The 17,342-nt window shown below is 36.4% G+C and overlaps 1 protein-coding gene across 1 annotated transcript in view; it reads right to left on the minus strand.

Moving 5' to 3' along the window:
• TNNI3K (TNNI3 interacting kinase) overlaps positions 1-17,342 on the minus strand; it is a 310,118-nt gene that overhangs the window by 239,644 nt on the left and 53,132 nt on the right. Inside the window, exon 6 of the mRNA XM_059689176.1 lies at positions 15,692-15,802. Within this exon, the coding sequence (XP_059545159.1) occupies positions 15,692-15,802 (111 nt within the window). The remainder of the gene's footprint in view (positions 1-15,691; positions 15,803-17,342) is intronic.

Genomic DNA, 17,342 nt, shown 5'->3' on the forward strand with positions numbered 1-17,342 from the left:
TTTTGTTTCTTCCTTCTCTGAAGAACAGGACCCCACTCTGTCTCTTTCTACCTCTGATATAATTCAGAAAGAATAATATCAAGTCTTAATTTAAAATGAGTGATATACTACAGAGTTTCAGACCATATATCTCTACAAAGCTGTCAAGCTTCCTCTCACCACTTTTCCGATATTCTAAAAACAAGTTTATATTAAACACAGATCAACAATAAATCTGTCAATTGATGTCTTATTTATGGCACTGTTAGAAGAAATACTGATGTTCTTTTATAAGCCAAAATGGATTCTTCCTGATACCTTCAGCATTGAAATGAAAACAACTAAAATATTTTATGGAATTTTATCATCTGTGAGATGTCTACTACTTAGGTGATTTTAGGTATTATTCTCGGTATTATTTCCTCATGTGTCTCCCACATAGGTAAAGGGAAGCATGTTCTATATAGTACATGGGAGAAGAGCCTTAGTTTTTATGGCCCCAGGTTGATAAGTATAAAATTATGATTTGATTTAAAGATTTAAGTGGCAAGAAAGCTAGAGTAGAAGATGATTTAGCTAAATGCCTAGGACCTGATCTAATCCAGATTTATGATACTTCTAAAAATTTAGATGATTTAATTTGCAAAGTTTAATGTTCAGAAAATTTAGCATAACATATAGCATTATAAAAATTCTAATAATTTGTAGATATGCATTTACATTTAAGTGCAACCTACACACACAATGGTTTATTACTTTAAAATGCTTACCTCCAAATTTTATAAAAGACCAAGAGCCTTCACTACTCACTACAACCATTCATTACTATTTACACTACCTGACTATATTCTGGTGTTTGCGACACCCATATCAGGTTATCTGCTGCATGCCTCCATTTTCTACTTTCAAAGAGGTGTGTTTATCATGATTGTCTATGCCTATTTCGCCAATGTATGCTGGGTGTGTGGGAGGCAGGGCACTTGTCTCTAGTTCATAGGCATTCAGACTGAGATAAACCATAGTGAGAAACTGAACTCAAGAGTCTCCATCCACACTTAGACCTGATTTATTTAACGAGATCCTGGAATCTCAGCATAAAATAGTAATGGAATGTGGCTTTGAAGGGATGTTGGAATAAATTAGTGTATTTTGAATATGAGAGTAAAGTATATTTAAAAGCACAGTTGTATCAAAAGACATCACAAAAATTGACTATCTGATTTTAAAATGTATAATGGAATTTAATAAAAGACCAAAATAGCAAAGAAAATCTTAAGAACAAGAAAAGCACATTTATACCTGATACCAAAACTCATTATAAAGCTTCAGCAATGAAGACAGAGTAGTTTTGACATGCAACAAATAGGATAAAAGGACAGAATAAAGAGTCCAGAAATAGACCATTACACATACAGACAATTGTTGGCGTAAAACATGATGAAAAAAATGGAAGTATAAAATATGTTGATGGATTTAACTATAAATGTATAACAAATAAAACACAATGCAAAGAGATTAATCTTTAAGGTAAAATAATGAATATCTGGTCCTGGCTGGGTAGCTCAGTTGGTCAGGGAACTCACACAAGAAGCAACTAATGAATGCATAAATAACTGGAACAACAAATCAATGTTTTTCTTTCTCCCTTCCTTTTTCTCTCTAAAATCAATCAATCAATAAAATTTTTTTAACAAATAGTATCTGAGTAAGATAAAATAACTTCAACTATATGCTATTTATAAGAGATACTGCTAATACATAATATTTATAAAGGTTCAAAGTAAATGGATAGAAAAAGATATGCCCAATAAATTAGAAGCAAGAAAGGTTGATATTACTATATTGATATGAGAAAACATCAGATTTCATGGGTTAAATAAAGCAATCCTGGAGACAAAGAATTTCAATTTATTGTAAGAAAATAATCAATTCTCTCAGGAATCTATAATCATGTTAAATTTCTGCATACATAACAATGCATAGCATCAAAATACTTTAGGCAAAACCTTATGGAGTTAAAATACAAAGCAAACATCCACAATCATGGTAGGATATTTTAAAACTTTAGTTGATGGACTAAGCCAATAAATAAATAAATTAATTAATTAATTAAAAATATGGAAGACATAATTAAATGCTTGCCTTAATTGGCACATATAAAACATGTAAAAAACAACTGCACAATACATATTCATTTCAAGAACACAGGAGAACATTCACAAAGTTGATTATATACTGGTCCATGTAGCAACACTCAATACATTTCAAATACTGAAATACAAAATGACAGAATTTTTTGACCACCTAACTTAAAAATCAATAAAAAAATGTAAATTAAAAATAATGTTTTTAAAGTGAGACACTTACTTCTAAATACATGTGGGTAAAAAAGGAATTCAGAGTAGAAGTAAAAAAAATATTCTGAACTGAATAATAATGAAATATGACATAGCAGGACTTGAACAATATAGCCAAAATAGAGGTTTGAAATGTATACCCTTAAAAGATGCTAGAAAATGGCAAAAAATCAATGAGTTAAGCTATATATTCATCTTAAGAAATTACAAAAATAAAATAGCAAAATTAACAACAAAAACCAATCCAATTAAGAAATGGTCAAAGGACCTGAATAGACACTTCTCCAAAGAGCAGATAAAGATGGTCAATAAACATATGAAAGGATGTTCAACATCACTAATCATCAGAGAAATGCAAATTAAAATCACAAATAGATATAAACATAAATGCAGAATAGCTATCATCAATAAATCAACAAAAAAACAAGTGTTGGCGATGATGTGGAGAAAGCAAACCCTGGTGCACTGCTGGTGGGAATACAGATTGGTGCAGCCACTGTGAAAAACAGTATGAGGTTACCTCAAAAATTAAAAATGGAACTGCCTTATAACCTAGCACGTTCACTTCTGGGAATATATTCAAAGAAACCCAAAACACTAATTTGAAAAAATATATGCACTCCCATATTCATTGCAGTGCTATTTACAACAGCCAAGATTTGGAAGCAGCCCAAGTGCCCATCAATAGATGAAGGGATAAAAAAGCTGTGGTACATTTACATGACAGAATACTACTGACCCATAAAAAAAAAAAGAAAATCTGACCTTCTGTAATAGCATGGATGGACCTGAAGAGAATTATGCTAAGTGAAATAAGCCAGTCAGAGAAAGACATGTACTACATAATTTTGCTTATACGTGGAATCTAATGAACATAATAAACTAACAAAGTGGAGACAAGCTCATGGATACAGAGAACAGACTGAGAACTGTCAGAGGGGAGGGGGTTAGGGTCTGGGTGAGAATAGTGAAGGAATTAAGAAAAAAAAAAAAAGGCTCATGTACACAGACAACTGTATTACCAGATGGGAGGAGGTTAGGGAAGGTATAAGAGGGTAAAGGGGGAATAAATGGTGATGGAAGGAGACTTGGCCTGGAGTGTTGAATACACAGTATAATATTCAGATGATGTATTGTAGAACTGTATACTTGAAACCTGTATAATTTTATTAATCAATGTCACCCCAGTAAAACATTTTTAAAAAGTTTTAAAATATTGTTGCCCATTTAAAAAGCTGTTAAAATATTTTTAAATAAAAATGTTACAAAAGTATTAAGTGTGATCCAATTTTTGAAAAAAAAAAGAAGAAGCAGAAAATACCTGAAAGAAAATGTGACAGTGTTCATCTTCGAGTAGCAATGAGTGGGGAGAGGTGTGTAGCCATTAACTCTGTAGCCATTTGTGAGAACTTAAATTTTTAAGAAAATGTATCCACTCTAGTAATAAGATCAGAAAAATTTAAATGTAGTAATAAAGTTGAAATAAAATTATATGTGTTTAACAAAGTCCTTGTGAGCCTTTTCCCAGGTCAACATATAGTATTGTAAAAATGTCATGTTTTAATGACTGCATGGTATCCCATTGTACCCATGCACCATTTTGATTTAAACAATATTTATGACTGGACATTTAGATTTTTACATGGTCAGCTCTGCAATTCAATCTCTTATTATTTAAAAGGAATAAATTTCTAGACGTGGATTTGCTGGATCATATGCAAAATTTTAAGGCCTGAAATGCAGAAAGATTTCATCAAAATTTTGACAGAAGACTTCAAATGCAAATGTATTATTCACATATTGGTTCTGGGTTTTGTTTAATTGCAAATGTTATATAAGCTCAGAGAGATATAAAAGGTTTTGTTACCTAAATTAGACAAAATCTCAACAATTCAAGGAGTTCCATTGAGGGCTCAGACTTGATCTCTTGCAAAAAGAAAAGGAATATAGAATGGCACAATATCTTAAGCAAAGAACGCACCCCTGTAATTGCATACGTGGTGTATTATCATATGTGGGAGGGGCTCAAAGAGTGCTTGCTTAGCTGCAATTTATTAAGTTTGCCTAATTCACAGGCGATTTCTTCTTTCCTAGAGATGGCCAGAAAAGTTAGGAGCAACTATCTAATGGAAACAATAAGACATCGAACTAAAAAGTCCAAAGACTTTTACTATAAAATATTATAATTACAGAGCTTGTCGACTGGATTTTCAAAATTTTATGTTATCACATTTGCTCATGAGATTGTCAGCATCTAAACCAAATGACCATCCTTTATTGAAACAACACATTTTCAACCCTTCTAAGTATAATCAGTGTAAAAGTTGTGTATTCTGTTTGACAACCTATTATGATAAAAGATATAAAATCAAGATGGAGCGGAAATAGACATATAGTATTTCTTTCAGGGTGAGGCTAGTGGAAGGGGAAAAAAGCAGGTATAAGTAATCTGAAGATCCTTATTTATCTTGACAGTTCATAAATGGATCACAAGCTATCAATGTTGAGACCGTGTGATAGCACAGGTCTCTGAGTCAAGTAACTGATTTTATGCCAGAGAGAAAATTCTCATGTTAGATTGAAGACAACATTATTGATTAGAATGGAGATTAGGACAGTGCAGCCAAGTCATAGATAGAGACATATGGGTCTAAAAGACTAATGATGTTCCCTTTTCTGTATGTTGGACTTCTTTTTTGTGATGTGGTATACATTTAAGCCCTGTAACTTTAGTTAATGGTTAAATTTCATCATTGGATTATGTCCAAATTCCTCCTTTATATAGGTCAAAACAGATACTGAATGGGCAGAGAGAAAAATTTCAAGACAAAACTTGATCATTACTTTATAGATTTTATAAGAATAATTTGTATGAAGCTATTCATGAAAATTACCTGTGATTTTGTAAGCTACTTTTCTAATAAATGTTATTATTATAAACTCTTCTTTGGCTTTTATTGAGAGAAGAAATAATTTTCCTCATTGTGCATAATTTCTATTCAAGGGTTATTGTTGTCTGAAACAACTCTTGAATAATTATTAACCTATTCACTCAGCAAAAATTTATTAAAAGCCTACTGTATGGAAAGCATAATATTAAAAAAATCACATAGAACCATGTTTATAAAACAAGCAGAGTTGATGCTATGAAAAATGTATAGATAAAGGGCTCTGGTTGTTGAGAGCATGGAAACACTTCAGGCTAGTGGGATCCAGCTGTTTCATGAAGATGTCGTTTCAGCTGAAGTTTAAGGATGTGTGGGAGAGGCAAACTATAATGAAACTATAGTGTGATAAAAATGTATATGAAAAGGGCCATATACATGGGGAACAGTTAACTTAATCTAGATCATTGATTGAAAGATGAAGAGCATGAGAACTCATGGTTGAAAAAAATAGGTGAGCTGGATCATTAAGACTCAATCCCCTGCTGGGTATATTGTGGGGTCAGCAAGGTTCTTGGTCAGAGGGGTGACTTTACCATGCTTCAGAGAAGCTGATAAATTTTCAGGAATGTTTAGAATGAAGTGAACGATAACAGATTGGGAGATAGGTCTTATAAGTCAGAATACTACTGCATTAAGTCCAGGAGCGTAAGGGCAATATGAATGTAAAGAAAACTGAAGCACCATATTGGCAACCAACAGGAATATCCTTGACAGTTCTAGACAAAAGATTTGCAGCCATTGTTCTTTGTCTTATTTAATTTGAAAATTTCCCCAAGTCTCCTGATTAGCTCAATGTATATATTTTCAGGAAAGAATTATGAGAATGATTCTTCAACTCCTGGCAGGACCTTCCCAGGTATGGAGATCTGCAGTAATTAGGAGACAGCTCAGCCCATAGCTAAGAGAGTTGGTTAGTAGCCTGATTCAGGGCACAGAGCAAAATAAGAGGGCAGCAAGGTTAAAGATGCTTCAAGGAGTTACACTTGAATTGCTTCTGAGAGTAACTCTAATAGGCTTTGTGTGCCTTCCTTACTGGTTCCATACTTTATAATTGCTAAATTGATCTGATATTCAGTTGTGCAAGAATGAGTGATAAGAGGCAGAGGTGCTAAGTGCCTTTGAAGGACACCTCATAAGAGAGATGCTGTGAGAAAGGGACGCTGCTGAGAGCCAGTCATGGGGGCTCTAGCCTCTCACTCCCACCACCCCAACCTCAGTAAGTTTTTAAAGGTTCTTTGGAGATCCACCAAAGGGAGCCATCAAGGAGAATAACTCACACAAAGTTCAGAAAAGATAAAATACTTAAAAGCCTCTACTCCCTAAATACCATCCCAGAATGAAACATCCCTGAAAAAAAAAGTAAGTAGTGTTCACTGTGTACTTTACTACTATATTAGAAGGTCAGGTATAAAATATTGATCATTTGATGTATTTCTAATTGAGGGGAAAAAGAGTAATCATTTCCTGCCCTCCTGAGACACAGGGAGCTTGGAGGCTCTAAAACTCTGGGGATATGACTTGAGCAAGCAACAGACACCTTGATTCAAAACAAAGCCTTCGAATTCCCATCAGGGAGAGTGGCGTTAAAATATATAACTGTCTCTTTTTGTCACAAACATCTAACATAAATTTTTCTGCCTAGCTGATGCATTATATAACATGATTAATATATAAATAATATATGACAAATAGATAAATCAAATTATCTATTATCTATCTATCATCTATCAATCTATCATCTATCTATCTATCTATCTATCTATCTATCTATCTATCTATCTATCATCTCTTTTTTAATGTATAGAGGACCTAGAATGTTGGAATCTAATTCAGTGCATAGAAGGGTTGGCATAAAGAGGAAAATTCACATAAAACAGAATGGTTACAAAGAAATTTCTCATCAGGTTGATTAGATTAGCAATAATCTTTGATTCTAATTTTTCAGGTGATGTTTATTTCATCATTTTCCAGCGTAACAAGCTGATGAACCTCTCATTTACATTTTTATTAGCCTACAAAGCTTTTCCTGCTTGTGCTCTTTTACCTCACCCTGAGAGCAATGTTTAATGTTTAAGAGTAGCTAATAGATTCTCTAGCAAAGACTCAAGTGCCAAACATAAAAGTGACACTCAAGCTAGTGTCCTCTTACACCACTCTTATAATTGAAACATGCTAAGGCATTGCTCTGAAATCATAAAATTACTGATTACAATGCATGATCTATGATCTTCTCTCAATCTCCAGACCAAAAGCCTAGACAGTAGGAGCCTGCCTCCTTGCCTTAATAAACAGAATTCTGTAACACAGGACCCATTCAATAATTAGGGCACAGAGTTTCTGGTTTCAACTGCTGAGAGAACCATTTTTGAATGCCACAGAAGATGTTGTGTTCTTAAATCAGGTCTTGGTTATTTAAGACTATGTGTGCAATAAAGGTTTACTAGTAGTTGTGGGTGTAACCATTTGACATTGAAGGTATATTAAAATGTGACATCATGGCACTGCAAATGACTATTCAGAACAAGTTTACAATTAATGCCAATGACTAGTGTTAGAATACCTATCAATCATTAATGGCATTCACTGAAGTGATATTACAAAAATTTACAATGATGTCTATTAGTTGGTATATTTTGCTCTTGCTATACATTTTGCACCTGAATTATGGCAGCCCACAATGGTCATATAGGATTTGTTTTACTGTATGCAAAATTTAGGGAGATTTATCAGATAAAAGGTTGTTAACAGTGCAGCATGCTGTGAAATGAGATAGAGTTATACTCCTAAATCTGAGAGAGAGGAGGGGGAGGGAGGGAGGGAGGGAGGGAGGGAGGGAGGGAGAGAGAGAGAGAGAGAGAGAGAGAGAGAGAGAGAGAGAGAGATTTCTGAACTCATTTCACAAATCCAGCACAGCACCTATTCCAAAAGCTGTCAGAGATTATTGTTATGGGCTGAATTTTGTTTACCCATCTATGTCAAATTCATATATTGAAGCCCTGAACCCCAGTACCTCAGAATGTGACTATATTTGGAGATAGGACCTCTAAAGAGGTCATTAAGTTAGGGTGGTCTCTAATAAAATATGACTGATATCCTTATAAGAAGAGGAGATTAGGACACAGAGGAATACCAGGCATGTACATGCACAGATGCAATCAGGTGAACACACAGCAAGAAGGCAGTCATCTGCAAGTCCAGGAAAGAATTTCAGAAGAAATCAACCTGCCTACCCCTTGATATCAGACTTTTAGCTTCCAAATTGTGAGAAAATAAACTATGTAAGTCATGCAGTCGGTGGCGTTTTGTTCTGAAAGCCCTAGTAAACCAATATAATGATCCAAAAAAGTAACCCATAGACCAACCTCGCTTGTGAATATTAGCAAAGCAAGTTCAATAGCAGGCTAGGAGAAAAATGTGCCATGATTGATTGTGTCACTGTGGGAAACCAAGATGATTCAACTAAAGAATGACAATTGTGCTGGAAGTATCAGCCAAAGCAATTAGGAAAGAGAAATGTAATATGTTTAATTATTGGAAATAAGTAAAAATTATTACTGCACTTAAGAAATTTAATTATAAACCAGAACTATCCAAAAAACTCACCTAAAAATCTATAGAAACAATAAATCAGTAAGTTCAATGGTTATAAAATTAAAAATTAATAACCAATACACTTTTTATAAATAAACTATAAAAATTAAAAAATACAATGTCATTTACATTAGCAATAAAAATATAAAATACCTAGGTTAGAAGGGCAGTACATCACTGTGAGAGTTGGCTCTGACACTTGACAGCGTGTGAACACCTGCTCTACAAATTATTAGCAGTCACCTTGCACAAGTTACTTAACTGCTCTGTACCTCTGTTTTCTCATAAGGAATATGCAGATAAAAACCCAAGTGAGGGTTAAGTCAATTGATATGTTTGGTACTCTATTATCATTTCAAAGCTATTAAATACAACTGGTGTGTGTGTGTGTGTGTGTGTGTGTGTGTGTTTTACTATTAGTTCTGATTCCAAATGAAGTTCACAAGGGACTATCACTTATTCATAGGATTGGAGGTAGATCTGATACATTTTAATTGTAAAACTCATGAGTAAGTTATCTCTTTGAGAGAGAGAGAGAGAGAGAGAGAGAGAGAGAGAGAGAGAGAGACCACATTTTATAATTCCAAGCATCTGCTTGTTTGTGCCTTTGGGGGAAAAACTAAAGCCATTATAAGAGTCAGAAGCTTCTTGGTAAACAAAATTCTCTCCTAAAACATTTACATTATTTAGTTAAGAATGAACTGGAGCAACATCAATTGCATTTCCTTGAAATCAGAAATAAATTATATAACAACTGGGAAGCATTTCTAAAGCAGTGCTTGGATAAGTGTTTATAATCTGAAAGTGAGATAAGGTAGGATAGAATGAATTCAACTATTAAAATAATACTCTGACCTCCACAAAGTGTATATAAAACTATGCCTTTTTGTGGAAAATAAAATACTCCATGACACCTATGCATGATATATTGCATTATTTCTGACATGCTTTTTCTATTTGCTACTTGGTCTTCTGATAACTGCAAAAACTACACCATGACACACTCAAGTATAACAACTTTTAAAGAGTTATTTGACTGTGTATAAAGTGTTCACACTTAAGGTATATGTGTATGTGTGTATAGGTGTGTGTGATATGCTCACCTACATGCATTATATCTACATGGGTTTTGGTGCCCATATACTAAGTGCCATATTAAGTTATTCTTGAACCAATTAATGTTGTTGTTGTATATGTAGCAATGTCTAGCCTTTAAATAGTAATATAGAGAGTTTATGTTTTGTTTTCTGAATATTATTTGTGTCCTATGGATGTAAGCTCTGTTTTAGCAATACGCACAAGGGTCACAAGGGAGGAACTGTTCTTTTATTTATAAGATTTCACATTTGAAGTCAGATAACCAGGGTTGAGTCCTATCCATCTCACGTATCTATTGTCTAAATGGCCCTGTGGAAGTCATTTAACTTCTCTAATCCTCAGTTTCTTTACTGAGAAACTGAGGCTAATGGTAGCTGTCCCACAGGATAACCAAATGACAATTGCATGTGAATAATAAAGCACTACCAAATGTCAGCTAATATTCTTATTTTTATAGTTTTTTAAATATATTTTTATTGATTTCAGAGAGGAAAAGAGAGGGATAGAGAGATAGAAACATCAATGAGGAGAGAGAATCATTGTTCAGCTGCCTCCTGCACACCCCATGCTGGGAATGGAGCCTACAACCCAGGCATGTGCTCTTGGCTGGAATTGAACCTGGGGCCCTTCAATCCACAGGCCGACACTATATCCACTGAGCCAAACCAGCTAGGGCCAGCTAATATTTTTAATCTTCATGGTTGAGAGAGCACATGATGCACATGCCCCCTGAACTCAAAGGGGAGAAGAGGGTTTAACACATGTTTATCGATTGCCAACAGGATGTTGGGCCTTGCATAAAGCAGCATATGCATATGTATTGATAGATGGATAAATCAGTCAGGGAGAAGTATTGAGAGCCAGGACAACCAATATTTGCTTGCTTTTCAAAGCACAGTAAATCTAAATCTGAGTCTCCAATTGCAATTGCAGTCAGCATTTCTAGGAAACCGCAGCACATTCTCTTCTATTATTGAAGGAGACAGCTGCCTAGTCAATGTAAATTTTATTGTAAAATTGTTTAATAGAATTCACAGATATGAGAGGACAAACACACTTGAGACACTAATGGAGGGTCTGAATTTGATATGTGCAGACAAAGAGGCCTATCAGACTTGGCATCAGTTATTGCTTTACAGAGAAAGGTAGGCAATAAAAGAAAGTGACTACTAATGAAAGGAAACTCACACTGTTCCACTGTCACCATCCCCCCCAAACAGAGTAAAAAAAATAGGAGTGGAAAAAGCATAAATTTTGATACAATAAATAAATACTATATGTATACTATACTCAACCTCTCTGTACCATTTGATACCCAGGATCCTTTATCTGTTGAAATTCTCTATACACTGCATTATTGTGATACTACAATATCCTTGTTTTCCTTATACCACTCTGACCCATCCTGCTCTGTTTCTTCAATGGCTATTCACTAATTCTTCAGGTCTCTGTGGATATTCTCTTAGTCTCGATCTTTGGCCATTTATTAGACCCAATTTGCACCTTTCAGCTATTGTTATGGTTCCAGATATAACCTCTGCACATATGATTTCTAAAAAGTTAAATCAAGTCTCAGCTTCTCCACTGAATACCAGTTGTATATTTATAAATTATTAATGAACATTTAATTAGTAAATTTACATGTCTGGAACTAATTGATTATTGCTCTAAATTGAACCCTTTACCCAATCCCTTTTCTCTGTCTGCTTAAACATCATATTGTCATTCTGGAATCTATACTAAATACTGTGGTCAATGAAATCCTCTTCAACATAGTATTTATTAAATCTCTAATCATTCTCTTGCTCAAAATGTTTCAATGGCTGCCCATTTCCTAGTAGAAAAATCCTATTGATTATAAGTGTATTTAAAAAGTGGGAGCTTCTGTGTTCTATTAACCTACCACACCATCTAGTCTTGTGTAGTATACATTGTAAACCATAATAATTTGTTATTGAATTAAATTATACTCCTTAGTCTTCCATTATCAGTTTCCTTAGTTTGGTCCATTTCTAACATCCAAATTTACCTACAGGGACTCTTCATAATATGTTTCATGCTATTGCTCTATTCACTTTCACCTAAATATGCTCAGATCATTCTTCCTTCACATTTTGGACATAATTCCTCTTTCCTCTGTTCAGCTCTCACCACTCTTCAAAGCTCAGCCCATTTTTAAATCCCTCTCATAAGTCCTTTCTTAAATCTTTTAGTTCACATTGATAGGTTCTAATTTTGTATTCTTTGGCACTCATATTCCTAATTATTCCTAATTATTAAATTGACTCTGGTCTTTGACTCTTTCCTCCTCCTTCATTATGACTATACTAGAGGCCCAGTGCATGAATTCATGCATGGGTGGGGTCTGGCTGGCTCCAATCAGGGTGGATCAGGGCTTGGCCTGTTGGGAAGAGGAGACGGCGGGAGGTTGGCCAGCTGAACCGCCCTATCAGGGCCTGATCATGGCCGGGCGGGCTGGGAGGAGGGGTCGTGGGCAATTGGCTGGCGGGCCGCCCCTGATTGGTGTGGGGGGGGCCGATCTGGGATGGAGCTGCCTGGGGGGAGGGGCCGTGGGCTGATCTGGGTTTGGGGGTCTGATTGGGGGTGGGCCGTCCGTGCAGAGGGGCTGTGGGCGGTAGGCCAGCTGGCCCAGCCCCTGAGTGGGGTAGGAGTGGCTGATCAGGGACCAGCAGCGTGGAGGAGGGGGGCCATGATCAGATTGGGAGGGCTGATGGGGGACAGAGCTGGCTGGTGGGAGGGGCCGCTGAGCTAATCAGGGTAGTAGGGGCCCATTGGGCCTGGGAGGAGAGGCTGCAGGCAGCTGGCCAGCCAGCCCTGCCCCTGATTGGGGTAGAGAGGGCCAATCAGGGTATGGGCCTGTCAAGGGAGGGGCTACGGGAAATGAGGGTGGGGAAGGCCAATTGGGGGTGGGACTGGCCAGGGGGAAAGGGTCACGGGGGTTGGCTGGCCACCCCACCCTTTATCAGGGTGGGAGAGGCCAATCAGGGGAAGGGCCAGCTGGGGGGAAGAGCTGAGGGAGGTTGGCTGGCCAGCCCCACCCCCCAATCAAGCCGGTTTGCTGGCCACAGTGGGTGTCATGGCGACCAGTTGCTCTGGTCGTTACGGCGTTCTGGTTGCTGGGTTTTTATATATATAGATTGTTATTTTACTTTTAAATTGCTTATGTAATTTTTCCTGGGTATTCATTTTGTGTGTCCAACTACATTATAAAGTGCTTAGGGGGAAATACGATGTCATATGTTCTTGTATCGTTCCCATATTCTAGGACTATGCTATGAAAAAAGTAGAGGCTCAAAAATATCTATTAAATGAATGAATGACTATGAGGGCAACTAAAACACATTGAAATTGAGTATTTATTACAATTAATAGTTTTGAAATAAGTCAAAGAAAAAATTCTGCATTTTTTAATATGAGGATTTTGGGATACCGTTATCTTTTATTATCTGATCTATAACTTATTTAGTCTATTAGATAAGAAGAGAATAAAGCCTAATAAATGTACACCTGTTTTATGCACCATTGATGAGTGACATTAAAAGTCATTAAATGTTACAACAGCTCATAAAGGAAGATAGAGAACCCATGGAGAATTGCAAAAAAAAAGTAGAGAACAATTTGGAATTATATTAGTAGAATTTTCCCTAAGGCTTGTAGAATCAATATGATAGTTCCTTCCAAACTATGATTACAAAGCAAGAAAAGAGCTATTTGAGTAGGAGATGAAAAGACAAAGCTCTTAACCACCTTGCTATTGACCCTGTTTTAGATCTAGCACTTGCATATGTAATTAATTTAGCACCAGGCAAAAAGGATTTTGCTTTACAAAAAATATTCTGTCATTTTCCTGGCATTCAGAGCTTGAAGGTGTTTCACTAGCACTCAAGGTCTACATCAAAAATTCTTCCACTCAGGCTTCTTTTTTTTTTTTTTTTAATATATTTTATTGATTTTTTTTTACAGAGAGGAAGGGAGAGAGATAGAGAGCTAGAAACATCGATGAGAGAGAAACATCGATCAGCCGCCTCCTGCACATCTCCCACTGGGGATGTGCCCGCAACCCAGGTACATGCCCTTGACCGGAATCGAACCTGGGACCCTTCAGTCCGCAGGCCGACGCTCTATCCACTGAGCCAAACCGGTTTTTGACACACTCAAGCTTCTTGATACTTACCTTTCATTTACTTTATCACTGGCCTCAATTGGTTTATTTTTTATAAAAAGATTATATTTAAGTGACTCTATATGGATTTCCCCTCTCTTAATTAACACAAATTCCCTAATACTTACAATGAATGTCACTAAAAAGGTTTATTTTGTGGGAAATAAGATGACATAGTAAGGAGTGAAAATGTCAACATGAAGAAAACTACTTTGCTATTAATATGCTAATACTTATTGAAAGTAAGAGCCTTACAGTGTGACATCTGACCTCATCTCCATCACTCCATCTCCAGCTCATACTACAGTAATAACTTTGGCTCACTCATGTCCCTCAAACACATCCAGCTCTTTTCTACCTCAGGGTTTCTGTATGTGCAATTATATATATGATACATAGCATCACTATCTATACATATAAAAGGCTAATATGCAAAGTGTCCCCTCAGGAGTTTGACCAGGAGACTGGGAGTTCTATCGCTCACTATGATGTGCATTGACAACCAGGGGGCAGTGCGAAACAAAGGAAGGCCCCAGCCAGCAGCTGGAAGGCCCAATCGGCCCTGATTGCCGGCCAGGCCTAAGGACCCCACTGGTGCATAAATTTCATGCACTGGGCCTCTATTATAGCTTATAAAATGGTGCCTACTTCTTCATCACTTAAAATTCATTTTACATCATTTTATTATTTCCTAGTACTGACTACTAAGATTGTATAATATTTTACTTTCTTTTTTAAAAAATATATTTTATTGATTTTTTACAGAGAGGAAGGGAGAGAGATAGAGAGTCAGAAACATCCATGCGAGAGAAACATTGATCAGCTGCCTCCTGCACATCTCCTACTGGGGATGTGCCCACAACCCAGGTACATGCCCTTGACCGGAGTCGAACCTGGGACCCTTCAGTCCGTAGGCCGACACTCTATCCACTGAGCCAAACCGGTTTCGGCAATATTTTACTTTCTTTATTGTCTGTCTCATTCCCAACAACTAAACTCTAAGATAATGAGTATTTGCCTGTCTTTCTTGCTATGTCACTTCAACAACTAGATCAGTATCTAGTGCACAATGAATAATCTTTCATTGAGTCCTTACTCTGTATGAAACAATCGGCAAAGTGCTTTACATGGATTATCTAATTTAATCATTACAATAGGTTGTTTACTATTTCTATTTTATAAATGAAGAAAACATAGATAGATGTCTTGATGTACAGTACCTTGTGTAAGGTAAATAGTAAGTGATGGAAACTGAACTGTCTGACTCCTAAACCTAGGCTCTTACTGCTATAAAGTCTCTGTGTATCAAGCCATTTTTATATTAACTGATGTTTTATTACACTGTCATAAAGTAGATTGAATTGACTATCAAAAGAACATTTATAGCTTAATCTGATCCAAAAAAATAAATGAGTGGGTTTAGTTGCTAAAAAGTAAACAACTTCCAGGAAGCCAATATTTGAAAAGAAGCCGGTATGTGAACAAGAATACAAAGAGGCAGGTTTACTTATACAGGTAACTAAGGTGTGACTTACCTCCAGGTGACCAGCTATTGTAGCAATATGCAGGGCAGTGAGACCGCCATACCCAACCTGCTGTATGTCAGCTCCACTGTGAAGCAGGGAAGTGATCAATTCTGCACTATCCTGTAAAGAAACACATCCTTAGTGTTACCTTTATACTAATAGCAGGTCTGAATGCTGACAGTTTAGGTACCCAAAGAAAACCTAAGTGATTTCTGTTATATCAAGGAGCAGCTCTCAGATGGCTGAAAGGTAGGAACAAATGACAGTCCATTCAGTTACAATCCTATACCACCTGACCATGAAAGACAGAAAGGAGATTTACCTATGGTGAGGCTCTTGCAAATTGAATCCCAACTTACATGTAGGTCACTCCAATAAATGTCCTTTCTCTAGTGACTGCAGTATTGAACTGACTGCCATGGGCTATTTCATGGTAGTTTAGTAATTGCTTCTTCTCTACTGCGTATGTGTCTTGGGCTCTATATATAATTAATCAATAGTGTCTTTCTTAACTTGACTCGTTATAATAGTGAAAATGTTGGGAGTATCACTGGAGCTTGTAAGTGAGAATAAATTATTCAAATGACAAAGTAATATTTATGTTATTTATACTATTATTTGCATTGTGTTTCTATCTCTGAAGGGACATGGAACTTTTTAATAATATTAATAGCAATTATCACTAATTTAATCCATTATGTAATTAACCTTTTATATCTGGTACATGATAGAACTTCAAAAATAGTTTATAAAAACATATTAAGCTAAAAAAATGAAATATTTCTAAAAAAAACTTTATGAAAAATTATTTTAATAACCCTAATTTTATGAATCAGAACACTCAAAAGAGTGATGTGGATCACATAGTCTCAAAACACCAGATATGGAAGGGTATGCAAAGAAAGTTCTTCATGTTTAACCCTCTCCCTCAAAGTAAGAATTCAAACCACAAGTTCTATAATACTTGGCCCATTAACATCTCAAACATACTCAGTGGCAAGAATGTCAAGTAGGCACAGGATTGGCCACTGCATTTATGCATATACATATCATTTCAAATACTGCTGGTTAAGAAAATTCTTCCATTAAAAAACGAAGTTTAGGGGGTTCCAGTCAAGATGGTGACATAGGTAAATGTAGTACTGAAATCCTTCCACAACTACATCAAAATTACACCTAACCTACCGAAAAACCTTCATTCAGAACAGCCTGAAATCTAGCTGAACAGAAGTCCTACAACTGAATATATAAAGAAGAAGCCACATTAAGACTGGTAGGAGGATGGAGATGCTGATTGGGCTGGTCCCACACCACATGTGGTGGATAAAAAATCTGGAGGGACATCTCGGCTGCAGAGGTCCTCCCTGAGGAGCGAGGGGTTCCAGCCCCATACCAACCCACCCAGCTGATGGTTCCAGTGGCAGGAAGAGAATAACATATCACTTCTATCTGTAAAAAACAGAGGGAATTGTGGCTGAGTAGGAAGGCAGTTGGACTCCTAGGCATTCCTCTTAAAAGGCCCACACGGACTTAATCAGACTCAGTCACTCTGAGTTCCAATGCTAGAGGCACCAGGAGCACGTGGGGAGGAGCTGAGTTGTCTGGCACTGGGGCAATAGAAAGAGGGGCAGCTTTCTCTCAGACAGAAGTGCTGGCAGAG

Source organism: Myotis daubentonii, chromosome 3 (assembly GCF_963259705.1).
Source record: "Myotis daubentonii chromosome 3, mMyoDau2.1, whole genome shotgun sequence".
Taxonomy (NCBI): domain Eukaryota; kingdom Metazoa; phylum Chordata; class Mammalia; order Chiroptera; family Vespertilionidae; genus Myotis; species Myotis daubentonii.